The sequence below is a fragment of the Dipodomys ordii genome, unplaced genomic scaffold (assembly GCF_000151885.1).
Source record: "Dipodomys ordii isolate 6190 unplaced genomic scaffold, Dord_2.0 Scaffold101, whole genome shotgun sequence".
Lineage (NCBI taxonomy): Eukaryota > Metazoa > Chordata > Mammalia > Rodentia > Heteromyidae > Dipodomys > Dipodomys ordii.
In genome coordinates, this window is record NW_012267317.1 from 3,277,084 (window position 1) to 3,303,418 (window position 26,335).

Here is a 26,335-nt window from a genome sequence, read left to right on the forward strand (position 1 = left end):
AGCTTTTTTGACCCATAGAATGTGAGAGCTGGAAGGAGTCCCAGGAACCCAAGGCTATCCTTCCCACCACATATCCCCCCCACCCCACTTTATACACCTGCGTGAGCCCCAATACCCCATTATCCCCCCATCCTTGCTTTAGAAACTTGCACGAGCCCCGATACCCCATTCAGACTGGAAGAAGACTGGAAGCAGCTGGGTGGACAGAAGTCACCGGTCCTCAGCAGGCAGCGGAGATGCCACTCAGCCCTGCTTGGGACCAGTCCATTGTCTTCCTGGGGCTGAGAGGGCCTGGGGGACAGGGAGTGGGGGGAGGACTCCCCTCTGCAGGGTCCTACACCCTCCCATGCACCTTTCACAGCCACCACCCGGTGAGACCATACACAGATGGAGAAGCAGGCCCTCATGGGGCTGGGAAGGTGGCTCAGTGGTAGAGTGCTTGCCTTGCATGCGTGAGGCCCTGGGTTTGACTCCTCAGCACCACATAAGCAGAAAAAGCCGGAAGTGGCACTATGGCTCAGTTGGTAGAGTGCTAGCCTTAGCTGAAGAGCTGAGGGACAGTGCCCAGGCCCAGCGTTCAGACCCCACGACTGACAAAAAAGCAACAAAAAACCAGGCCCTCGGGTACTAAAACTGCTCCCTGCATCTAAGCACTGAGGGGCCCTGAGGTCTCCCAGCCACGCTGGCTTAGGGATGGGGGGAAGGGTGCTGTTCCTGGTGAGGCAGAGAAGCCACGGTGGCAGTGGCTGGTGTGGAGAAGGGGCACACAGCAGGGCTGTCCCTAAAGCTAGCTGTGAATGGGGTAGGGCGAACCACAGGAGTGAAAAGTAGTAGAGTCTGTTGTTGGTTTTTTGTTGTTGTTGTTGTTGTTCTTCTTCTTCTTCCTTCCCTTCCTCCTCCCCTGTCCCTCCCCCTCCCTCTCCTCCTCCTTCTTTTCCAGCACTGGTGCTTAAACTCAGGGCTTGGACACTTGACTATGTTTTCCCCCTCTAGACTGATGCTCTACTACGTGAGCCACACCTCCACTTCTGACTTTTTGATAATGTGTTAGGGTTACGGATCTCACACACTGTCCTGCTGGGGTGTCTTCAAAGCATTATGCTCCACTCTCAGCCTCCTGCTGAGTAACTGGGCTCACAGGCGTGCGCTCCAGTGCCCAGTGTTCCCCTGCTGAGTAACTGGGCTCACAGGCGTGCGCTCCAGTGCCCAGTGTTCCCCTTCCTTTTTATATCAGAAAGTGTCTCAGCCTGCAGCAGAAACCATAATGTGCGTTAGGAAGGGTCGATCATCCGGGAACTTGTCTGGGAATGAAGTTGGGCTCTCCCTAATCTGTCCACAGTCCCTCCGGTTTCTCAGCCCTGGTGAGGTGGTGTTTGTTCCTTATTTTTCTGTGAGTGGTTGCATAACACAAATTTCTCAAAGGCTCCAATTGACCGTGGCTCTGCACCTCCCGCCACCCACCAGTACCAAGAAAGAACTGCCCATTTGGCGGTCTTCAGAGATTGCACAAGGTTGGCACATGTGGAAATCCCCCCCCTCAGGGGTTTGCTGAGGCTGTGGCCTTGGAGGCGGGCTGTAATAACAGCTTAGATTGAGACGGGTGAGGCCAGGCAGCCCACCGCCCACCAGGCATTGCGTTCGGGGGATGGGGGACAGGCAGCCGGAGGGCAGAGGTCCACGGGAGACTGAGGGACCACACTGGGTGTCCACTAGGACCCTCGTGGCGTTTGTACTGACAGCCCAAATCCTGAGGATGAAGAACCTTGGCCGTCCATTAAGCCATTAGCTCACGTCTGTAATCCCAGTTACTTAGGAGGCAGAGATCAGGGGATTACACTTGAAAGCCAGCCCTGGCATCAAGACGTGTGTGTGTGTGTGTGTGTGTGTGTGTGTGTGTGTGTGTGTGTGTGTGTGTGTGTGTGTGTGTGTGTGTGTGTACTGGGGCTTAAACTCAGGGACTCGTGGCTCTTTGGCTTTTTCCTCTAGGCTGCTGCTCTGTCACTTAAGCCACGCAGCTGCACTTCCTGCTTTTTGCTAGTTCATTAGAGACAAGGCTCACAGACTTTTCTGCCTGGGCTGGTTTCAAACTGTGATCCTCAGTTCTCAGCCCCCGAGTGGCTACAATCACAGGTGTACGCTACCAGCTCCCAACAGAAAGTATTTCTTGAGACTCTTTTCTAACCAGTGGCTGTGGCGGTGGTAAGAGCCTGTTACCCCCACTACAGGGCAAACACAATGGCTGGGCACAGTGTGCACACCTCTGTGACACACCAAAGCATGGTAGGAAGCCCCGGCACAGGCCGGGGTATCGCCAGAGCAGAAAGGGACTGCAGGTGTGGCTGTCTAGCAGGGGCAAGGCTTTGAGTTTAATCCCAGTGCTGATGACGGAAGGACTGAATTAAGAAACAGTGACAGTGTCTAGGAGCCAGGCTCCAGGGGCTCACACCTGTAATCTCAGGAGGCTGAGATTCGAGGATCTCTATTTACAACCATCCCAGACAGGAAAGCCTGTCAGACGCTTATCTCCAGTGAGCCAGCAAAAAGCTAGAAGTGGATGAGGCTGCTCCTGATCTGGGAGGGGGTTGCTTGTTTTCTGGATCTTCTCGTAGCCCGCCTGTAAAACTTTCCTGACCCTTCCTGCGGCTCGGCTCAACAGACAAAAACAGACACCGCCTTCAGAAATGACCTGGTTAAACCTTGTCATTTGGCAGCTGGAAAACCACGGGGTTCAGACATGCCCGAGATCCCAGAGCCCGCAGCACGGCCAGGCTGACCTTGGCCTTGGCCTCCATCTTTGAAAGTGGCTACGTCCACGTCCGCATGTGCCTGGGGGGCGCAGGGCTGGTGGCGGTGCCTAGGAGGGAGCCGGATCCCCGGCTCCCAGCCCAGGCTAGCGCCAGGCACCCTCCGGCCGCTCAGCGGGCTGGGACCAGCCCCCACGTGTGGCACTCACACCAGGCGCCCTTCTGTTTGTCCTGTGTTAGCACTTTTTCAGTCCTCTTTCTGGGGTGTCCCAGCTGTAATAACAGGGCGCTCTGTTAAGACAGAACATCAGAAACACAGAGCGGTGTCCGTGCCGTGCACAGTCGCGCTTGGCACCCCTGCCATCCAGCTGGGACATGAGCCTGGGGACCTCATAGGCAGGGCTCACAGCCCAGGGAGCTGTCACCATTCCTGAGTTTATTGACTGGTGGGGAAGTGTTGGGGTGAGGGGTAGTTTAGGGGCGCTGTTTTTGACTCTGGACCTGGAGTCTGCAGGGATTGTAGGTGGTGGAATGTTGATGCCTTTTCATTCTTGGACGTATGAAACTTGCAGTTACTGAGAACAGCTTAAAGAGAAAGCTGGTGTCCTAAGCTACCTACCTAGGGTGAGTCACTGAGCTGCACAAATCCTCATCCAGCCACCTGAGCCGGCGCGGTGCCCAGGACACTGGTTTTGCCTGGAAGAGTTCCATATCTTCTCAGCCTCTGACCTCATGTTGTTTTTCTCCTGGAACTGAGCTGCACCGACGTGACAGAGCAATTCAGCTAGGAGCTGGAAGTGGACAGATGTGAGTTATTGGGCCTGCTTGGGCTGTCTCATACTCTGGCAGCCTGGCATTGGGCAAATGGCTTAAACCTCTCTGACCCTCAGTATCCTCATCTAGAAACCTCTCTGATCCTCAGTATCCTCATCTGGAAGCCTCTCTTACCCTCAGTATCCTCAGCTGGAGACTGGCATGGTACCACTTGCCCGCACAGGTTACCACAAGGACCCAAAGAAAGTGGGAGATGTAAGCAATATATTGCCAGGTTAAAGGTGGCTGTAGCGTGTGTGTGTGTGTGTGTGTGTGTACATGCCCTCTTGCTCTTGGCTTTTTCCACTCAAAGCTGGCTCTCTACCACTTGAGCCACAGTTCTACTTCTGGCTTTTTGTTGATTAACTGGAAATAAGAGTCTCACAGACTTTCCTTGACTGGCTTAGAACTGCGATCCTCAGATCTCAGCTCCCTGAGTAGCTATGATTACAGGTGTGAGCCACCAGCACCCGGCTGATGATAGCTGTTTAGAATACCTCACTTTTTGGGGCAGACCTTTGGCTTTCGCCTGCATTTCTAAGGCAGGTTACGATGTGGGATTCCAGGAGCAGATTTGGTTCAAACCCCAGGAGTTGCTCAAACCCAGCTCTGTTCCCTTGTTGTCTAATGTTTTCTTCATGCGTGATTTTATCACCTCCGAATCCTGAGAAGCCACTTTGTCCACTCACCTTGATAACCATCTCCAGAGCTTGGCCCAGGTGTCACGACATGCATGCAGCTAGCTGATGAGAAGGTGTCTCTGAGCAGACAGCTCAGCATCCAAGCTTGGGGCCTCCACTTACATGTGTCCACACATGCACACACACATGTGCACACATACATGTGCACATACATGTCCCAGGGAAACCTCTCACATGTAGTCATAGAGAAGAGGAGGGGTTTGGGCCAGGAGTAGACAGGGGCAGCTAGGAAAGCAAGAAGCTCTGGTGGGAGCAGAACTCAGGATCTGCATGTCCAGGGCAAGCTGTAGGCACCTGGGCCTGCTGGACCATCCGCTGTGTGCGGGTTCAGGACTCGGTTCTCTAGGAGCAAATCAACACCTTGTCAACGTTGCGGAAGGGACTTTTGCTCCCTGAGCATTGCCACATGCCCTGGGAGATGGGAACCCAGATCAGGGCAGGGAACCTTCCAGAAAAAGCTAGCCACTCGTACCCAGGACCTTCCACGCAGGGCTCCACCGAGGAGCAGGGCTGCAGGGGGCCGGAGCAGCAGGCTCACCAGGCTGTGCTGTGTGAGGAACGGAGTGTGCAGAGCCTTCCGTACGTGAGACTGCTGTGGTGGAACACATGCTGGGGGTGGCGCTCGGCGGAAGCCAGAGAGGATGTAGTGATTCAAAGCAGTGAAAGAGACCCGTCCGCTTCCCTTGTGCGCCCCAGTGTTTGTTGGCCGGGCCACGAGCACACCCTGCAGCCCCCATGCTAGCTGCTGGCTAAGGGGACCGCTTGATCAAACACCAGACACATTTGGAATCAGCAGTAGCTGGGCACAGAGTAAGGCCTAGAATAACCAGCTGGATTGTTTTCCTCTGGCCCTGACAGTCCGAGTCTCTGAGAAATAAATAGATGATTGTAGCATGGGGCCACACGTCCTGAAATAGAGGCACGTCTGAAGTACTGGCGGCACCAATGGGAGGACTTTGTTCTCCCTGTGGGTGGGGCCAAGCCAGAGATCGCCTGAACTGGACATATAAGAGTTCACTGACTCAGCATGTGGGGTAATGGTGAACGAGAAGACCAAGAGCCATGCCGGTGCGCATGGAGTGTGGGGAAGGACATCCGTGCACTGCCGTGGCTCAGGCCCCTGTGAGGAGCTGGGGTGCAGTCGGGCCTCTTCCCGGAGCTGCTGGAGTGGAGTGGGGCGGGCTCACTGGGTGGGTGTGGCACGCACTGGAGAGAGGCCCCGATGAACTGTTAGAGGAATGGCCATGGCGCTCCAGACAGAACGTCCACGGACACACTGCGTGTGCGCAAAACCACAGAGGAAAAGCCATGCTGAGCGCACCGGAAATAACAGGGCAGAAGTGGAGGAGAGCGTGGGGCCGCACAGCCCAGAAGGAGCACTGCGTGGCGTGGCTCCCCAGGCCGTCCGCCGGCAGTAGGGTGCTATGCCAGACACAGACACAGGCGAGGAAGCCTGTACACTGAGCCAGGACACCCCACGTACCCCAATCCTGGGGCAGAGCCGCCGCTGGCCTTGGTGCGCAGCCAGGTCTGAGAACCACGGAGACCAGGGAGGCTCAGAGCGCCGGCTGCCCGGTCTGCGGGTGGCAGAGGCCCTGGGCGCCAGGCAGGGGCTGACTCACATTTTCAGGGATTGTGTTAACCACAGACTTTGAGGATGAATTAAAACAGGGAAGGCTGAAGTGTTTGGAGAACAATTGGCCCACCCAAGGGAGAAGTAAGTGGGAGGAGGTGCAGGCCTGGACAATGGGTGTCGGGGGGAGGCAGACAGAGTGGAGACTCGTCAGCTGCACAGAAATCTACCAAACCCTGATGAAGGAAGTGACAGTAGACACAACCCAGGGGTCCCATGATCACGGATGGGATAACACTGTAGGCCAGTCCTGCTCAAAGCAGCCTGCAATTCCACCCAAGCCACACCAAAAATCACAAAATGTTGCATAAATATGGAAGAAAATCCACCCTAAAATTCACATGAAATCTAAAAGTACCCCCAAATAACCAAAATAAACTTGAAAAAGAAAAAGAAAATCCAGATTTGGTGGCACAAACCTGTAATCCCAGCACCAGGGAAACTGAGGAGGAAGATTACGAGTTCAGTTCTCATAATCTTCCTGCCAGTCTGAGTTACATAACGAGACCTTGCTTCAAGTCAACCAAAAATAAAGGAAAAAATTGGAAGTTACATGCTTGCTGATTTCAACCTTACTACAAATTGCAGTACTCAAGACTAGTGAGGGTCAGGCATTAAAAGAAGACGTAGCCAGGTACCAGTGGCTCACGCCTGTCCTCCTAGCTACTCAGGAGGCTGAGATCTGAGGATCACAGTTCAAAGTCAGCCCGGGCAGGAAAGTCCATGAAACTCTTATCTCCAATAAACCACCGGGAAACAGGAAGTGGTGTTGTGGCTCAAGTGGTAGAGCGCTAGCCTTGAAGAGCTGAGGGACAGTGCCCAGGCCTAGAGAGAGAGAGAGAGAGAGAGAGGTGTCTCATGGTCACAGGCCTTCCTCACATTTATGGCCACATGACTTCTTGTGTGGGTGGGGTGGGGTGATCGTGGCATGTGAACCCAGGGCCATGTCCTTGCTAGGTGTGTGTTCTGCCATTCGAGCCGCGCCCCCAGCCTCTTTTGCACCAATCATTTGGGGAGAAGGTTTTGTGGTTTTGCCCAGGTGTGGCCTCAAACACAATCCATCTGTTTAGCTGGGATTATGGGCATGTGCCACCACACCCAAAAAGTGGCTTTTTGACCAGAGTGCCTACACCACTTAATTGGGGGAAAGGACAGTCCTTCCAAAACACGGCGCTGGAAGAACAGGATGTCCAAATGCAAAAGACTGGAGTCACACCCTCGCCTGTACCTCACACAGAAATGAGCCCAAACAGAGTCAAAGGCCTAAGTGTGTTTTAACACTAAAAACACAAGCAAAAAGCCTCTGACGCTGGATTTAACAGTTTTAGATACAGCATCACAAGCACAGAGCAACAAACGGAGAAACAGATGAACTGACCACATCAAATAAAGGCTCCTTTGCAGCAAAAAGACACAGAGATGTGAAGAGGCCAGCATAGAATAAGGAAAGACTTGTGATTGCACATAGAGCTCCAACTCAACAACAGCCAATTAAGAATGGGCCAAAGACTAGATCAGACATTTTTCCAGAGAGGATCACCGTGGGCCGCTCAGCACGGGAGACACGGCTAACATCTTTACGCATGAGGAAATGGGGAGTGGAGCACGGTGAGACCTGCCTCGCACCCCGGGGACGGCACGGCTGCCACGGAAGCGAACAGAGAGGAAGTGCTGCGAGGGCGGGGAAGTGGAGCCTGGGCCCTGCCAGGGGACGCTCCGGGCACCGGCCTTCTGAAAAGCAGCACTGTGGTTTCTCAAAGAAAATGGAAAGTGGAATTTCAAAAGGTGCCCTAACCCAGCTTCTGGGCATCTTCCCCGAAGAACTGAAAACAGCTCATCAAGAGGGATTTGCTAGCAAGGTTTGGTGGATGGGTTGTCTCTTAGATCTGGAGACAGGATCTTAGGGCGTAGCTTCGAGGGTCCATTTGCCTCAAGGCCTCTTGCTTGGCTTGTAGCTGCCTTCCCTTGGATGTGCTTGACGCCCCCCTCCTGTGGCTCCCCCTCCCCCCCCACATTGGTGTGGGGCTTAATCTCTCCTTCTAAAGACCTCAGTCCTGCTGGATTGGTGACTGGAATAATGATAGTATTTAACTACATCTAGGAAGTCACAACCCACCACTGGGCGCCTGTAATCCTAGCTACTCGAGAGGCAGAGCTGAGGATCTCAGTTAAAAGCCAGCCCAGAAGCTCTTGTCTCCCACTAACCAGCAAAAAATCTGAAAGTGGAGCTGTGGCTCAAACGGTAGAGCACCAGCCTTGAACAAACAAATTAAGCATGAGTGTAAGGCCTGAGTTCAAGCCCCAACCCTAGCACACACATGTACACACACACACACACATATACACACACGCATACACACAGCCCCGTGAGCTAGGGCTCCTGTCACCTAATATTTACTTACAGTAGCCACAGGCAGGAGGAACTGTCCACCCACTAATGAATGAATAAACAAATGTGGCTGTCCACACACCACACGTGCACTCAGCCTTCCATGGAAGGTCATTCCCACGTGGGCTGTAACAGGACCCAGGCTGGGTGAACCCTGAGGCGTTCTATGCCATGGAATAAAGGGCAGATACTGCCTGGTGTTGTCAGATTCATAGGAGGTGGGCCGGTGGTGGCCTGGGGTTTGGGGTTTGGGGGTGCCGATCCGGTGTTTAATTTAGAGTCTGGAGTTTCAGCCTGAGCACAGCTATGCTGAGATGGATGTGGTGATTCAGCAAATGAGCCAGGCCAGCCCACCCCTTCCCCACCTAGGCTGGTCTCCACACCCCCAGCCACGCAGCTGTGTTCCCAAAAGCAGCCACCTCCCCCCACCACCCCACGGGGGAAGAGGGGACAGGATCAGACAGAAGCAAAGAAGGAAGGAAGGAGAGAACAGGGCAAGGGGAAGAGGAGAGGGAAGGAAGGGGAGGAGAGGGAAGAAGGAATGAGTTTTTTTAAAAAGTTTTGATGATGCATTTTGTTATGTGTATTTTACCACAATTATAAGAACATTTTACGCTGGGAGCTGTTGACTCACTCCTGTAACCCAAGCTAGCTGAGATCTGAAGATCACAGTTCAAAATCAGCCCAGGCAGGAAAGTCCATAAGGCTCTTATCTCCAATTAACCACCAAAAAGCCAGAAGTAGAGCTGTGGCTCAAGTGGTAGAGAACTCGCCTTGAGCAAAACAAACAAAACCCCTCAGGGAGAGTGCCCAGGCCCCGAGTTCAAGCCCCAAGACTGGCATGAAAGGAAACAAAGAACACGAGGGCGCAGGGCAGCATCTGCTTGAGGCTGGCGGGGAGCTGCTGCGGGGCTTGAGGAGGAGCAGGGCCGCTGGGGGACAGCCACCACATGACCGCGCACCCACATCTGCGCCGACCCCTGTCCTCCCGTGGCCACGATAATCCTGAGCTTTATAAGATTGCTCCAAGATGCCCCAAAGCCCAGCTGTCTGCCTGCAAGTGTGTGCGTGTGCTCGTGCACACACACAGGCGCACACACATGTTGGACCATATTAGGGAGGCCGCACGGAAGGTTTGGTCACCAGCCACTGCCCGCCATGCCACCCGCCTCTCCCTCCCGTCTTCCCTCCCTGGGGAGTGGGGGTGCAGGCCACTCCTGGACACTTGGTGGCACATTCTGGAAGGGAACGGGGAGAGGGGCCAGCCTCGGTGGGGTGGGTGGCTGGCTGCCATGTGTCCTCTTCTCCAAGCCCCACTCACATCTCTCCTGACCAGGTGGCATGTCGGGGGGGGCATGCAGCCATTGACCATGTTCTCCCTTCTCCTTCCAGGACCTGAGTTCCTTTGCCATGCCGCTCCTGGATGGAGAGCTGGAGAGCGCGGAAAAGCATTCCTCTCGCAAGGTAAGGCCTGCTTTCCCGAAGCTTCCTGCTTGCTTCCGCCCAGCGCCTCCTCCCCTACCTGCACCAGGCCCGAGGGGCTGCGCCGGCCTAGGCCATACCCCTTCGGGGCTTCCCTCCACTTCCTCGCTCTGGGCGGACCATGACCCCTGCCTCCCAGAGTGGGCAGAGTGAAAAGAGGAAGCCTGACCAAGCTGGATGCTAAGTAGCAAAGAAGCTGTAGAAAGCTCTAGAAAATTGGAGACTGGCCGTGGCTTTCTGCAGATCTCCACCACAGACACAAACTAGAGTTTGGCCCGCCCACCACTGCCAGGCTCTCGCTGCCCCCTCCTTTCCAGCTCCCCAGCCCCCCCCCCAGCACACCCTCCACCCCAGGTCCCCCATGCAGGTGAGGGCAGGCGTGGTCTGGCTGTCTGCGGGGTGGCCGCCCAGTCCCAGCCAGCCTGGGATTCAGACGGGGATTCCAGTGCTGCAGACAGCGACTGTATGAATGGTGTGCAATGGGATCAACAAGTTGTGTTAGGCCCTCGGCACAGTGGCCTCAGAACCAGCTGGGTGGCCCTGCCACAGGAGGCCTGGCCCCGGGGAATGGCTGGAGCGGCAGGAAGCAAATGCTGGGGCTACTCCCGTGAAGACCCAGGAGATGCTGAATTGCGGCTGGAGGGGAGGCTGGGATGGCACCCTGCTTCCCCTGTTTCTTGGGGATATCAGAGGCACTGGTGATGGGGTCTGTGCGTCCCCACACTAGGCCTGGCCCACCCAGTGGGCTTGGTAGAGGAGAACTTAGCTCCGGAGACAGAGACCCACAGCCCCAGACAGACACGGGGGAGCCTCGCACCTTGTACAAGCAGAGCCAGGGTCTGGGGGTGGCTGAGACAAATGAGGGCCGTGGTGGAGAGGCCGTGGCTATGTCTGCCTCTCGGGGCCTTGCTGGGTTTGTGACTGAGCCTTCGCATCCATCCCAGGGCACCACGCAGAGGCAGGCAGGCAGGAGAAAGATTATTATAAGGTTTATTAGAGGAGCCATATTTGCCCCAGTGAGAGAGCACATGGCAGCCTCCACTATCCAGGTAGCAATGGGCTCTGGGGGTGGAAGGGAGGTAGGTGGGAACTCGGGTGGGTCTGGGTGGAGAGGGGGAGGGGCCAGCCGTATGGGGGACTCCAGGGCAGGGAAAAGCTCAGGTTTGGGTGGAGCTGAGGACCAAAGGTGGGCATACTGCTCCCAGTGACCCAGCCCACACGTGGGCTCCAGTGGCCTCACTCACATAAGCATGTCTGGGCGCAAAGCTGCACAAGAGTTCACTGTGGAAGGCGAGATGCTGCTCCTCGCTCTGCTTTAGGTTCACTGAAGCCCAGCCCGCATGGTCGGCCCTCTGGCTAGTGGAAATGCCCCCCCTCCACGCCCCATGGCTCCCACGTCTGCTGCATCCCCGTGGTCCTGGGCCACGCAGCCCAGATGCCGCATTTGTAGGTGAGGAGGTAGACTCGAGAACCGTGGAGCACGCTGCTGCTCCATTGTTGCTGGGTGCTCGGGCTGGTGGACAGCCTGCGGAAAGCATCCGCGCCAGCCTGGCCCCAAGTGGACGCTTCCTGTCCCTTCCAGCTTGCTTCTGCATCTTTGGTCAGTGCTCAGATCCCCACCCGCTTCCAGACGCTGCCCCTTCCCGCAGTGGTGACGGACTGGCTAGCTTGGGCTGGGCGTCCGCCTGGCGGCCTCCACGCAGCAGAGCAAGCCTGGCTTCACCGCCGGGCTTGTCACCACGCCGCACTTGGACTCCCTGGTGTCCTCTCCACCCTGTCCCAGGAGGCAGCAGTTCCTGGTGGCCTGAGTCACCACGTGACTCAGTCACCAGAGTCCTGACCACATGGGCAGCCGCCGTGGGTCAGCGCCAGCAGAGGCAGGTCAGGGCCAGCTGGGTCATTCAACTCCACGGCCGTGGCTTGTCACCCAGCTCCAGGGACCACGGAGCGCTCCACACCTGCCTCCCTCGGCCAGATGTCCTGGCATGCGTATTTGTGGTCGGCTGTGTAGACTTCCCAGCTCCTCTCCTGAGAAGATCGGCGCTTAGGGCACCCTTAGGACCCAGCGCAGGCACCTGCCTGGTGCTCACGCTGCCCGGGGGCTGCATTTGCCACTGGATTGCAGGCCTGGCCTGTGCCTGCGGCAGCGTGCTCCCTCCACCCCAGCCCAGCTGCCTCTGCCCCGGCTCCCCGCCCTCTTCTACTTCCCTCCAGCTCCAGTCGTCGGCTCTCCTGTCTTGTCAGCCCCCACAGGACTTGCTCTCTCTCAGGCCTGCTCTTCCCTCAGATGGGAAGGAGGAGACAGAGCCTCAGGGGACCGGGCCACGCCTCACTTCCTCTCGGTGGCCTCCTAACAAATGGCCCTGTCCGGGAAGCAGAGGCCTGAGTGCTGGCTGGCCATGAGTGCGTGTGGAGCCAGGAGCACGCTGGGGATTCTCATCCACACCCCAGGAATCTGCCAGTCACATTCATTAAAGTATCATGTTGTCGTGGCTGGCCTAATGGCCTGGACCAGGGCTGTCGTGGGCGGCTTCTGGGGCGCCCACCGTCTGCACACCTCTCCCACCCCTGCACCCCTGACAGACAGTCGGCCTCCCCCCTTCCCCCCCTCCCCCCCCTCCCCCGCAGGCTCTCCCAGGCAGCCACCCTGTGGAGGCCCAGTGTCCACTCCTATGGCTATTACAGTTTCAGGAGTGAGTGGAAGCTGGGGCTGCTTACTGGGCTTCCTCAGGCCTGATGGCTAAGTAGCTGACTAAGACTCCAAATATAGAACCAAGTTCTGTTTGGTGTGGTCCAAGCCCTTCATGGCTGGCTTCCTGGCAGTACTTGGCTCCCAGCAAGGGCAGTGCCCGGCCGGCCAGCCTGGAGGGCAAGAGCGCCCTCTGGTGGTGGGAGAGCTACAGTGGCCCGGGTCGGGTCAGCACCTTGGGTCGGGTGGAAGTGCTGGGGACACCCCGTGACAGCTCTGCCACCCAAGAGCAGCCTTTTCAAGCTCCGTCCGGTCCTCAGAGCCTGTGACAGTCACTTTGCTGAGTTGGGTCCGTGAGGCCCCTCAGCTCCAGTGTAACGAGTTCTCTAGGACAGAGCGGGCCGCCGCATGGCTTGGTGATGGCCATGCAGACTCTGAGCTGACGTCCTGCCAGCCCTGCCAGCTAGGGGATGGACAGTCGTCTTCCCTGTACCGATGAGGAAAACTGAGGCCTAGAGGGCACAGTGAGGGGCGGGGCTGAGGTCAGAGCCAGGCCTCAGGCTGCAGCGTCTGGCCCTCTGACCCCATGTGGCTGCAGGGGTGAGGTTTTCTCAAAGGCCGCAGACCAAGGGTCCATGCCAAAGCTCTGGGACCCAATCCCTTTTCAAACCATGACTACAGTTTGGACGTGACTGCTGTCTGCTGCCTGTCATGCACGTGCCCCAGCGGCGTGCGGTGAATTACCCATCATCCCATCATCTTCCAGAAGCCCTCAGCATGGGGCGTGAGGCTCACTGCATTTTGGATCACAGGCACTTGAGCTTTCTCCCTGAAGAAGACTAAAGCTTGTCCCAGTGTAGTGAGGCCCGGGAGGGACTAGGGAAGGCCTGGGGAGAACAGCAGAGGGAGACAAGGGACTAGTCAAAGGAGCCGCATTTGAACATGCCCTCTCCACTCCCTGCCTCCTGCCCCCTCTTGCCTTGGGAAGGCTTTTCCGGAGATGGGGCCAGGGTGGTCAGGGGATCTCCAGGATGAGCTGCTGGACAGCCAGGGCCAGGAGGTCCTCCAGCAAGTGCTGACCCTCCAGCCCAGTTGGTGCCCACCTGTGTAAGAGAGACCAGATTGCTCAGTAGAGCAGTAATGCACTGGCAGCGCACACCTGTAATCCTAGCTGCTTGGGAGGCTAAGATCTGAGGATCTGGGTTTGAATCCAGATGGGCAAGAAAGTCTGAGACTCTCCAATAGACGAACAAAAGGCCAGAAGTGGCGCTGGGGCTTAAGTGGTACAGCACTTGCCTTGAGCAAATGAAGCTCGGACAGCATCCAGGCCCTGAGTTCGAGCCCCAGGACCGGCACAAATGATTATTATGATGATGATAACATACATTAAGGGCAGGACAGACGTTGGCACCCCAGAGTGCCCGAGGCCTCACGCTTGTCTGTTTCCACAGGTGGACAGCCCCTTCAGCTCGGGCAGCCCTTCCCGGGTGCTCTTCTCCAGGGGACCCCAGCCCTCCAGCCCCGTGTCGGCTCCTGTGCGGCCCAAGACCAGCCCCGGCTCTCCCAAAACCGTGTTCCCGTTCTCCTACCAGGAGTCCCCGCCCCGCTCGCCACGGCGCATGAGCTTCAGTGGCATCTTCCGCTCCTCCTCCAAAGAATCTTCTCCCAACTCTAACCCGTCCACCTCGCCCGGGGGCATCAGGTTCTTCTCCCGCTCCAGAAAAAGTAAGACATTGGTGCGGTGGTCTCAGGTGGGTGTTGGGCTGCTGGGGACCCCGCCAAGTGGCACCAGAGCCACGGATGGCATGGCGTGGCATGGCGGCGCTGCGGCCGGGGGTCTGCTCGCCGTGCTCTGCAGATCCTGTTCTTCCCTCTTGCTGGCTGTGCACCCAGCCCTTCTGTAGGGTGCCCTCTGTCTGTGGGGTTAACTGGAACCTTCTGGGTGCTTCTAAAGACACCTAGAGCCCACCCAGGCCCCCAGGCGGCCTGGTGTGGCCTCCACCCAAGGTTTGCTCTCTGAGCTTTGTAGTGTTGACAGTAGAGCGTGGTTGTGTCTGGGGCTGGGTGTGTGTTGGGGACACGGTGGGGTTGGGGGGGCAAGGTCTGGAACTTATTTGTGGTCTGGAGATGTGTGCTGCCCTTGGGGCCTAGTGGATTGCAGTGGAAGTTACAAGGCTGACTGGAGTGGGCTTGTTTCCTCCTCTTCCCTTTCTTGTTCTCTTCTGCGCCCCTGGGACAGGTGACGGGGCAGGGGTGGGGGGTGGGGGGAAGGAAGTGGTGCTGTAGCTCCAGCTGTAGACAGCTAGCCTTAAGCAAAAAAGCTCGCGAACAACGCCCAGGCCCCGAGTTCAAGTCCTAGGGCCAGCATGCGTGGGAGCTCACGCACACATCTGCGCGTGCACACACACACACATACACGCACGCACATGCACATGCACAGTCTTGTTTTACAATACACGGTTTTAGGGAGTCATGACAAGGAAAAAAAAGAGGCTGCACAAGTCCAGCACAGACGTTTCTTGATTATGTTGGACGCGGCTGACCACACTCATGTGGGTCACGCAGAAGGCCGCCGGCTGTGGGCTGTGTTGTGGCACCCATAAGTTTCTTAAAAAGTGTCTTCGCCTCGTTTGGGGGTGGCAGAACAGACTGATTCTCCTCCAGGCTATCAGAGGAAGCATCTGGAAAGACTTGGCAGAGGTGAGGAGGTAACTTGAAACAACCCAGAGTCCCAGGGGGAGGTGTATCAGGGCCCGCTCCCTTTGGGGGCCAGGGAAAGGTGTACCCCAGGCCCCTTCCCTGGCATCGGATGTGGTTGGCACGCTGCAGTGATCCTCAGCTTCTGTGGCTCACGGATGCACGGCTCACGTCTCTGCTTCGCTTTCCCTTTCCTTTTTGCTTTGTTCTGTGAGGGTGCTCGTGTTTTGAACTCAGGAAGGCTGTCTTCTGTGTGGGCCATGCTCTTTTTGCTCTGGTGAGTTTTGAGATGGGTCTCACTTTTTTCCGCGGACTAGTCTGGACTACAATGATCTTGTTCACATGTCCTGCTGTAGTACATGCCACCATGCTAAGTCGAACTGAGGGTCTTAAAAGCTTTTTGCCTAGGCTAGCCTCAAACCATGATTCTTCCAACCTCCGCCTCCTGAGTAGCTAGGATTACAGGAGGTGTGGGAGTTTGTGAGGCTGCGCACAGAGGAAGGAAGAGGAGGAGGCACAGGAACCGGCAGTGCTGGGGGTCACTGCAGGCGGATGGTCCGGGTGGAGCTGGGCGGTGCAGGGCCGTTGGGCTCAGCCCAGCCTGCCCTGACTCTGGGTCCCCGAGGAATGCTGCTGACCAGCAGAAGCAGAGTCCCAAAAGATCTCCTCTTGAAATCACGCCAGTTTCTTAAAGGATTCCTTCTTTAATTGTCTGAGACATTATGATTTGTAGATTTTCATCCTTTTCCAACCATCTTCTTTTAGACACTGGCAGACTTACAGACTGATTGAGAATAAAAGCTAGATTTTAAAAAATAATAATTAAAGCTAGAAGAGAATATGCAAAAACTATTTGTGAGTGGAGAAAACAAACAAAACGCTTATAGTCATTTGAACCTATTTATAGGAATGTATACTTTGTGTACATGTGTGTCCATGCGTGTAGATGACATGAATATATATTTATATATTTATATTTATTGTATGCCATGTGATATCTGAATGACAAGTATGTGTTGCATGTATATGTATGTACACACATATGCACTATGCATTGTGTGCATTCCAGTGTGCACATGTGTGTACACATATGTATGATGTGTGCATATATGGATTAGGTGGGTGTGCATACACATATGCACTGTGCATTGTGTGCATTCCCATGTGCACATGTGTATGCACACATACGATGTGTGTGCATATATGGATTGGGGTGTGTACAATATGCACACATATGATGTGTGTGCATATATGGATTGGGGTGTGTACAATATGCACACATATGATGTGTGTGCATATATGGATTGGGGTGTGTACAATATGCACTGTGTACTGCATGCATTCTCATGTACACGTGTGTATGCACATGTATGATGTTTGTGTGTATATGGATTGGGGCATACACACCTATGCACTGTGCATTGTGTGTTCCCCTGTGCACACATGTGTACACACATGTGTGATGCATGTATATGAATTGGGGTGTGTAACACATGCACTGTGTTGTATGCATTCCCCTGTGCACATGTGTGTACACACATTATGGTATGTGCATATATGGATTGGGGGTGTGCACACACACCTTTTCTACTTTATTTTGGTGGTTCTGGGGTTGAACTCAGTCCCACACTTGCTAGGCAGGTGCTCTGTCACTTGAAACATGCCCCTGGCCTTTCCTGCTTTGGTCCTTTTTAGGACAGAGTGTGGCTCTGATCTGGGCTGACGTGCTGTAGGCCTGAGGCCTGTGGCCCTGTGGCCCCCAGCCACAGGTGGGTGGGCACGTAGGGTGTGGCCATAGGTGGACTTGGGCACAGGCGAGGAGTGGGGGTGAGCACAGGAGTGCACCACATCCGGAGTTCATCCTGGAGGACGGGGTGAGGCCTCAGTCCTCCTCCCCGTGCCTGGACAGCCTTGCTGGGAGTGGGGATCCCACTCCAGACCCCCAGGCCACATGCTGGGCACGAATGTGCCCCTCGGTTTCTGCCATGGACCGCATTTACCTCATCCCAAGTCAGCAAGGCAGGCGCTGCCTGGGGTGCCTGGGTGAGTTAGGGCCATGTGTACCTTGCAGGCCTCCCAGGGGCTCATGGTTGCTGGGTATCAAGGCCGACACTGGATAGAATGTTACTAGGTGCTGAAGACAGGCCAGGCTTCCGGCTCTCTGGGCAGGGGCTCCTGCTGCCTGGGCCTCCCACATTCTGCCAGCAGAGCTCCTCAAGACTTCACTATCTGCCGAGGCAGCCGTGGGCCCGGCTCAGGAAGGCTGTGAATTGGCTCTGAACCGGGCTCAGGAGGGCTGTGATTGGCTCCAGGCCATGTTCAGGAGGGCTGTGATTGGCTCCAGGCCGTGCTCAGGAGGGCTGTGCTCAGGAGAGCTGTGACAGGCTCTGGGCTGTGCTTAGAAGGCTGTGATTGGCTCCAGGCCTTGCTCAGGAAGGCTGTGCTCAGGAGAGCTGTGACAGGCTATGGGCTGTGCTTAGGTGGGAGGTGATTGGCTCCAGGCTGGACTCGAGAGCTTTGATTGGCTCCAGGCCATGCTCAGGAAGGCTGTGATTGGCTCTGGGCTGGGCTCAGGAGGGCTGTGATTGGCTCCAGGCCATGCTCAGGAGGGCTGTGATTAGTTCTGGGCTGAGCTCAGGAGGGCTGTGATTGGCTCCAGGCCATGCTCAGGAGGGCTGTGATTGACTCCAGGATGCTCAGATGGGCAGGAACTATGTTGGTGGGAATGGGTGTGGAGCTGGGGAATTTTGCTTTTTCAGAGAAGCCCTTGGGATGGGTGTTAAGACCAGAATAGTCTTACGGCTTCTTCCCAAAGAGGCATCACTGCCCCAGCCCCGCCCCAGACCTAGTACCAGAGGCCAAGTCTGGACCAGAGGCCCCACAATGAGGCTACCCTCCCACCCCTCCATCCTACACCGTCCCGTACCGTCCCGCACCGTTAGGGTGGCAAGCTTTTGGTGCTGGCGTGGAAAGCAGACAGCTGAATCTGCTTTCCCTACGGCATAGAATCTATTCCTGGAGCACAGTGCCCAGGCAGTAAGTTGTCCCAGATTGATTTTTACGGAATTGAGAGAGCAATGCCAGCAGCCAGGCAGAGGGTCTTTCCTTCTGCCCCAGGAGACCACTGTGCCACTGTGGGCGTGGCAGGGATGTCCCATGGACAGAGCTCATTACCCAGCGTCCCAGGGGTCCTGTCTCGTCTCCATACCAAGAACAGCAGTGTGTCTAGTCAGCTGACCCATTTCCACCTTGAGTCAACATAAATCATGGACAGCCCGATTCTGTCTGCACTACCTGCTACACAGCTTTGACCCACATTTATTCAGAAGGTGCCGGGGAGTCTACTATTAGCCCCCATCCTCTTACTTTTATTCTGTTGCTTGTAATCTGCGCTCTCTGAGTCTGGCTTGTCATTTAGAAGGGAACCGGGACACACCAGAGGATCACTCAGCCGTAGACACTGGGGACAAATAAGAACTCTGGCCTTTGCATCTGGCCAAGGGACCAGCAGATACCTAAGCTGGCCAGTGCCATGGGATGCAGTCTCCTATAGGCCTGCTGGAGGTGGGCTGGTCTTCCCTGACTGCGTGCCTCTCCCCAACAGCACAGCAGTGGCTCTTGGCTTGTCCTGGGCTTCCCTCAGGCTCTTTCCAGCCCACCATGTAGTGCAAACCCACCCTGCTTGGGTGGTCCAGGCCTGTCACCTCACTCTGACAATACCTGCTCGCTGCTGGTTCAGCTAATACAGTGCTCAGCAAACGGCAACCTGAAGACATGCCAATCAGCTTGCTGCCTCCTCTCACAGAGAAAGCCCTTGAAGGGAGCAGGAAAGCCCTTTACAAAGGACAGGACAAGACAGATGGAAGGTGTTACAGGTGTATTTCACACATACCCTTTGTGTGTGTGTGTGTGTGTACACATGTGTGCATGCGCACGCTCTGCTTCTGGGCCTTGAACTCAGGGCCTTGCACTAGACTTGGCTTTTTCACTCCAGACTGGTTGGATTACAACTCTGTTTCTGAATGTGTAGTTCCTTTCTGGAACCTTCTACAGGGACTTCCTGAGCTCATCCACTCTTACTGTTTTTCCCATTAGTCTTTCACCATTAACTCCCTTCAGTGCATCTTCTCCCAAGCTGCTGAACGCTCATTTGTCTCCAGGCCTTGTCTCTTGGCTCTGCTTTCTGTCAGCAACACCGTGGCGGCTGTGGCTTAGTAAGAAGCTTGGGTGGCCGCGCTGCAGCGAGAGGGAACGTGAGCTTCTACTTAATCTTGCGTGGAGGATATCTAGGACAGAAAACCCAAGACCAAAAAAGGCCACAAGTCCTGCCTGATTGACGCCCAATGCAGCTGGCCCCAGATCCCGACAGTGAGCCAGTCTTTGACCCTCAGGCTTAAGTGAATAAGAGTGATTAGAAAACACACATGACAGGCTGTGCTGGCCAGAACTGTGGCTTGTGCATAGCAATCCTGCTGTACCATTCTGTTGGGCATAAACACAGAATGTTATTATCCCATGTTCTGGAGCCTGGAAGTCTGAGGTCACGGTTGCTTCCTTCTGAGGCCGTGAGGAGACTGTCCAGCTTCTTGTCCAGTTCCTGGTGGTTGCTAGCATTCCTTGGCTTGTCGTCACATCATGCCAGTCTCTGTGCTTGCTGTCATCTGGCTTCCCCTGTGTGTGTCTGTCCAAATTTCCCTTGTTAACAGGACACCAGTCATCTTGGATGGCAGGGTAGGACCTCTCCTTAACCAGTGGAACCTGCAGCCTCCCTGTCCCCTCAGAGGGTTCCCTTCTGCAGTGCTAGGACTTAGGATCTCAGCATAGCAATTTGGGAAGAAAACAGCAATCCTGCAGGGAGCAGCCACAACCATGCCTGGTCTTCTAAACAGTGTTCTGAACAGGGCACCACATCCCTACAGGGCTAGACTTGGAGGAAGAAGTTACTGTGGGCCAGACAGTCCGGAAGAGCTGTTATGATAAGTGGAAACACTCAAGCTGGCCTTGAAGGCAAACAGGAGGGCACGTCCACCCTGACGGCTCCAAATGTCAGTGGACTTGGAATCTATGGACATCTTTCCTGAACAGTGCAAGTGTGGGCAGCAGGCCACCTGCTCCCCTCCCCCCCCCGCCCCTTTCGTGAGTCCTGAGCCACTTACCCCAGTGGCCCCAGCAGCTCTGTTCTGTATCAGAACCATGGCTGTCCAAACCTTCACTCGCCTGTCTGGCTTTTCCCAGATCTTTTCTTCCTGACTGTTTTGGTCCCCCCGCCTCTTTTCTTTTTGTGCCAGTCCTGGGGCTTGAACTCAAAGCTGAGGCACTGTCCCTTAGTTTTCTGTGTTCAAAGGTTAGCGCTCTGCCATTTCAACCACAGCTCCTCTTCCAGCCTTTGATTTCTGAAGTCAGTTGGAAACAGAGTCTCACTTGTCTTTCCTGCCCAGGCTGGCTTTGAACCATGTTCCTCAGATCTCAGTCTCCTGAGTAGCTAGGATGACAGGTGTGAGCCTCCGGCACCTGGCTTCTGTCTCTTCAATAAGAAACTCGTGTCTTTCACTGCAGGTTGTTGAGTGAGTGTCACCTGGGCCTCTCTTCCCACCTCCTCTACCTTCTTACCCTCCCACCTAGCACCGATGACTCCAAAACTTCTTTGCACCATCTTCTAGCAAATTCTTCCACCTTTTCCTTCCATCCCATTCCTGTGGGGAGGAACAAGATGTGCTAAGTAATCTTCACTGACCCTCGAAGGTCAAAGGAAGGACAAAGCCGCAGATGCCAGGCTGAGTGGTGCGGCTTTCTCTGCATGCAGATCAGAGCATCGTGTGGCTGTCAGGGTGAGTAGTGCGGATTTCTCTGCATGCAGCGTGGAGCACCGTGTGGCTGCCAGGCTGAGTGGTGCAGGTTTCTCTGCATGCAGCGTGGAGCACCGTGTGGCTGCCAGGCTGAGTGGTGCGGGTTTCTCTGCGTGCGGCTCAGAGCATCGTGTGGCTGCCAGGCTGAGTGGTGCGGGTTTCTCTGCGTGCAGCTCAGAGCATCGTGTGGCTGCCAGGCTGAGTGGTGCGGGTTTCTCTGCGTGCAGCTCAGAGCATCGTGTGGCTGCCAGGTTGAGTGGTGCAGGTTTCTCTGCGTGCAGCTCAGAGCACCGTGTGGCTGCCAGGCTGAGTGGTGCAGGTTTCTCTGCGTGCGGCTCAGAGCACCGTGTGGCTGCCAGGCTGAGTGGTGCGGGTTTCTCTGCGTGCAACTCAGAGCATCGTGTGGCTGCCAGGCTGAGTGGTGCGGGTTTCTCTGCATGCAGCTCGGAGCACTTGTGTGGCTGTCAGGGTGAGTGGTGCGGGTTTCTCTGCGTGGGGCTCAGAGCACCGTGTGGCGAGCGTTCTTCCCACCCACTGGGCTGCTGCTGCGTGCTCTCGCAGAACAACAAGTGCAGCTGGAAATGGCTGTTACTGTGGTTCCTGGCTGAACTCTGATATTGCTGTGTGTTCCGCATATGAGAGGCCCCTCAGACCCTCACCTTGTCCCAGCACTAGGCAGACCTCTGCAATCCGGAGCCAAAGGTCACAACCACAGGAGCATAAGGGTGGGTCACCCTTATGCTGGAGCTGGATGCCTGGCACTGAGTGGAGGACTTAATGTTTGTCTTGCTGAGTTTGGGCCGTGGTTTGATCTCATCTCCTTTTTGGAATGGGGTTGTTTATTCTGTGCCATTGCGTATTAGAAGTGCGTCACCATCTGCCCAGGCCCATTGGCCCAGGTGTCAGAGGAGACTTTGCACGTGGACTTCGGAACAGTGCTGGCACGAAAGGCCTGGCCCTCCAGGGGACGACTGAGTGCATTTTGCATCCTGAGGTGGGCTTGAGCCTTTTGCGGGCTGGAGTGGGATCTTGTGTTGACACAAGGTGGATGTGGGATGGCCAGTCTGGGCTGCGGGGAGTCACTGGAGCAAGACAATAAACTACCCTGGCCAGAAAGAAAGGCCACACCTGGAGCTGTGGCTCAAGTGGTAGGGCACTAGCCTTGAGCAAAAGAAGCAGAGAGACATCACCCAGGCTGTGAAATTGGCATATGCATGTACGCGAGTGCGTGCGCATGCACACATACACATATGTAATAAGTGCAAAAAGGGACTGGAGGCATGGGCCAATGGAATAGTGCCAGCCTGGCAAGTGTGAGGCCCTGAGTAAAAACTCCAGTACAGGGCTGGGATGGTGGCTCAGTGGTAGAGTGCTTGATTCTTCAGCACCACATAAGCAGAAAAGGCTGAAAGTGGCGCTGTGGCTCAAGTGGTAGAGGGCTAACCTTGAGCTGAAGAGCTGAGGGACAGCGCCCAGGCCCAGAGTTCAGGCCCACAACTGACAAACCCTCCCCCAACCAAAAAAAACTCGAGTACACTCCCAAGAAATGTTTGCTTGGATCCCCACGCAGTCTAGACTGGGGTAGGAGGCTGCAGCGAGTGTCTTGTTATTACTACCAGTATTCAGCCATCTACTAGACTCGATCCTAAGTCCCTCTGACACTCAACACTAGACGGCCTTGACATTTTATTTTCGGTGTTATTTTCTGAGTTCTTTTTTTCACATCTGACTTGAGTTAGGAGAATGTGGGTGAGAGACCAGATCTGAGATTAGCCTGCCAGTGACACTTTGGAGTTTTTCTGTCTTTGTGGCGATTGGCCACTAGGGGGCGACCTAGCCTCGCATGTGAGCGCAGGCTGGCAAGGCAGCTCCGGCCCTGTCTCTGCCCAGCTTTCTTACCTGTCCAGACCGATGGAGTGCCTGGCCAGGCCTTGTCACCAGGTTGTCCAGCGCCGACCATATCCATGTGCACCTGTCCCCCTGGGGATAGACTGGACCTGGGCACTATGGGAAGAAAACGAAGGTGCTGCCTGGTGTCTCGGGAGTCTTTGGTGCAGGCAGGGCGTGTGGCCCTCTGCGCTGCGCCATGCCACGCCTGGCAGAGGGCTCGGCAGTGCGCGTGTGCTGAGCTGCTCAGCGTGGGCCACTCAGGGCGGGCAGAGGCCGCCCAGAGGCTCGTGCTTGGCTGGAGGTCAGGATCCAGGCAGCCACCACTGGAGACCACAGAAGCCACCAGATGTTGCCTGGAACACGAGTGGCCCTCACCACTCTGCAGAGACATGACAGAGAGACACGGAGAGCGGCTGGGGAAGGGGCCCCGAGCTAGACCTGGACACCGCCACCCGGTGGCTTGTGGGTCCTTGGAGACCCATGTCCATTCCCGCCTCCTCTAGAGACCCTGCCTGTGGTGTCCACCACCTGCCCCAGCTCTGAAATACACGTGTGCCTTGAAGTAGTGTGTAGTCTCTGTTCCTTTGGAGTTAGCTTGGAAGCCTTTTATTTTACCTTCATTTATTGTCTTTTAAGTAGTTGTACAAAGGATTTGACATTCAACAAAGCAGTTTATGAGCACAATGCATCGTGGTCATTCTCACCCATCCCTCTTCACCGCCCCCCTTCCCCCCCCCCCGGCTTTCCTTGGTTTTGTAGGAGATGCATTGAATTCTTAACTGCATTTTCCCCCTGGTCTTCTCCTCATTTGTCTGCAGGTGTGAGCCACCTGGACCTGACTCGAAAACTTGTTGATGACAGCCAGCTAGGAAATGCATTGGATGGCCAGGCACTGGTGGCTCCCACCTATAATGCTAGCTACTCAGGAGGCTGAGATCTGAGGATCGCGGTTCAAAGCCAGCCCAGGCAGAAAAGCCTGAGAGACTTATCTCTAATTAACCCCCCAAAAGATGGAAGTGGAGCTGTGTCTCAAATGGTAGAGCACTACCTTAAGCAAAAAAGCTCAGGGACTACACCCAGGCCTTGAGGTCAAGCCCAGGACCAGCCAAAAGAAAAGGAAAAGGAGGAGGAGGCAGAGGGGGAAGGGGAGAAAAAAGAATCATAATAAGTTGAAAAGAAATGTGTTGGATGTTCTAATCCTGTACCTGCAGTTGGAATGAAAAAGCATTTATCCTGGGCTGTGTCTTCAGTGTCCTACTCTATTCTTTAAGCATTCTTCATCTGTCTTGCGTGGTTGGTGTCCTGACTTGGCTGGTAAGGTGGTAGTATTCAGGAACTACTGCTGTGGATGGAGAGCTGACAGCCAGACCAGCTTGGACTGCCGGACAGGCGTCTGGGCACACAGCCCGCAGCAGAGCGTTCAGAGCGCTGCAGGGTTCGGGACAGCCCTGGGCTCTGCCTAGAGATGTGGAAGGGGAGTTCCCGCTGTGGAAAGCAGTGCACAGCCGACACCCAGCTCATACCCTGTGATCGCCCCAAAGGAACTTCATGCTGGGCACACAGCCAGCATGTGTGAGCCAGGCTCACACCTGTGATCCCAGCTACTTAGGTAGATGAGATCTAAAGATGGTGGTTCAAAGCCAGCCCAGTCAGGAAAGTTTATGAGACTCTTACCTCCAATAAACTACTCCCTCTTCCCCACCTCTCCCTGCAAAAAAGCCAGAAGTGGAACTGTGGCTCAAGTGGTACCAACTTTGAGCAAAAAAGCTCAGGGTGGGCGCCAAGGCCCTGAGTTCAAGGCCCAGTATGGGCAGAACAAAAGGTATGTGTGTGGGGAGGGGGTTGTCATTAATTGGGAGCAGTCCATTTTACCAGGAATGACAATATGATCCAGGCTGCTCTAGCGGGGAACGGGGGAGGGAAGGAAGAAAGCACTGCTTCTGAGCCCTGGGACCTTCGGGGCTGCCGGCCAGGATGGTGCTTTGAAATTCCAATGAGCTTGCGGGTTTAGTTAACTTGTAAAACTGAGGCCCTTCCGCTGTGCCCGGCAACCGGGCCTTATTTTTCCACTCAAGGGCCGCTTTCCCATAAAACGCAAAGGTTTTGTGCTATGCAGGGAAGAATGAACTGGTGCTGGGAAGACTTTAATTTGGAGTCTCCAAGTCTTCCATTTACATGCCCAGGGCTTCCCAGGGCCCAGCCGCCCTGCCCCGGCTTGCCCAGTGAACAAACATGGGCAGCTGGAGCCCTTGTGCCATCAATGGAGCCATTGTACCCACACAGAGTGGGAAGCTGATTGCGAGTGTGGACTCCAGCCTGCTCGGCGCGGGCCACGCCACTGCCAGGGCGCGCCTCTCTGCCTGTCTGAGCCTTGTCTTAGGGGCGGCCATTCACTTCACCTGGTTCCTACTGGGCCTGGTCTAAAGACTCGGATGACATGGTTGCACTTCTGGGGTTCTGGGGTTTGAAAGGTGAGCGGAGGGCTGAGAGTCTGAGAGGCAGCACAAGGCTTAGAAACGAGTCTGCTCCACCTGGGGTGGGGGGGTAGGGAGCAGAGGGGAGGGCTGGGCAACCTGTCACCCTTCTCCACCGGAAGACCTGAGTGTTGCTGCGGGAGGTTGGGTGCCAGTCCTGGACAGGGGAGGGGCCAGGGACACGTGTGGGCGTGCACACGGCCCCTGAGCATGGCCTGAGCCCAAGGCTGGGTCACAGTGACAAATCTGTGTGGGTGTGCACACGTGTGTACATGCCTGAGTGCTAGCAATGGGGCTTGCTTGGCGCTTTTGCTCAGAGGCTGGTGCTCTACCACTTGAGCCATAGCTCTGCTTCTGGCTCTTCGGTTCACTGGAGATGAGTCTCACAGATTGGTCTGCTCCAGCTGGCTTTGAGCTCCTCAGAGCTCAGCCTCCTGAGTTAGCCAGGATTACAGGTATGAGCCACCGGTCTGCCCATACTGAGGCTGTATCGAGGGTGTCCAGAGACATGGCCTGCTGCAGCCGCATGTTGGGCGAGCCCCATGGGCGTGGCCTGTGCCATGTTGGACAGAGCCAGTGGGACACAGTGGGCGTGGCCTGTTTGGTGTTGGAGGCACAGAGCCAGTGGGACATGGTAGGCGTGGCCTGTGTGATGTTGGAGGGACAGAGCCAGTGGGATGGGACACGGTGGGCGTGGCCTGTGCGATGTTGGACAGAGCCAGTGGACACGGTGGGCGTGGCCTGTGCGATGTTGGACAGAGCCAGTGGACACGGTAGGCGTGGCCTGTGCAGTGTTGGAGGCACAGAGCCAGTGGGACATGGTGGGTGTGGCCTGTGCATGTTGGAGGGACAGAGCCAGTGGGACACAGTGGGCGTGGCCTATTTGGTGATGGAGGCAAGAGCCAGTGGACACGGTGGGCGTGGCCTGTTTGGTGATGGAGGCAAGAGCCAGTGGACACGGTGGGCATGGCCTGTGC

General features: G+C 55.7%; 1 protein-coding gene across 1 annotated transcript in view; it reads left to right on the top strand.

Annotated features, from left to right (window-relative positions):
• Prkag2 (protein kinase, AMP-activated, gamma 2 non-catalytic subunit) overlaps positions 1–26,335 on the top strand; it is a 213,118-nt gene that overhangs the window by 54,587 nt on the left and 132,196 nt on the right. The window contains exons 2-3 of the mRNA XM_013027214.1: positions 9,673–9,744; positions 13,903–14,176. Of these exons, the coding sequence (XP_012882668.1) occupies positions 9,673–9,744; positions 13,903–14,176 (346 nt within the window). The remainder of the gene's footprint in view (positions 1–9,672; positions 9,745–13,902; positions 14,177–26,335) is intronic.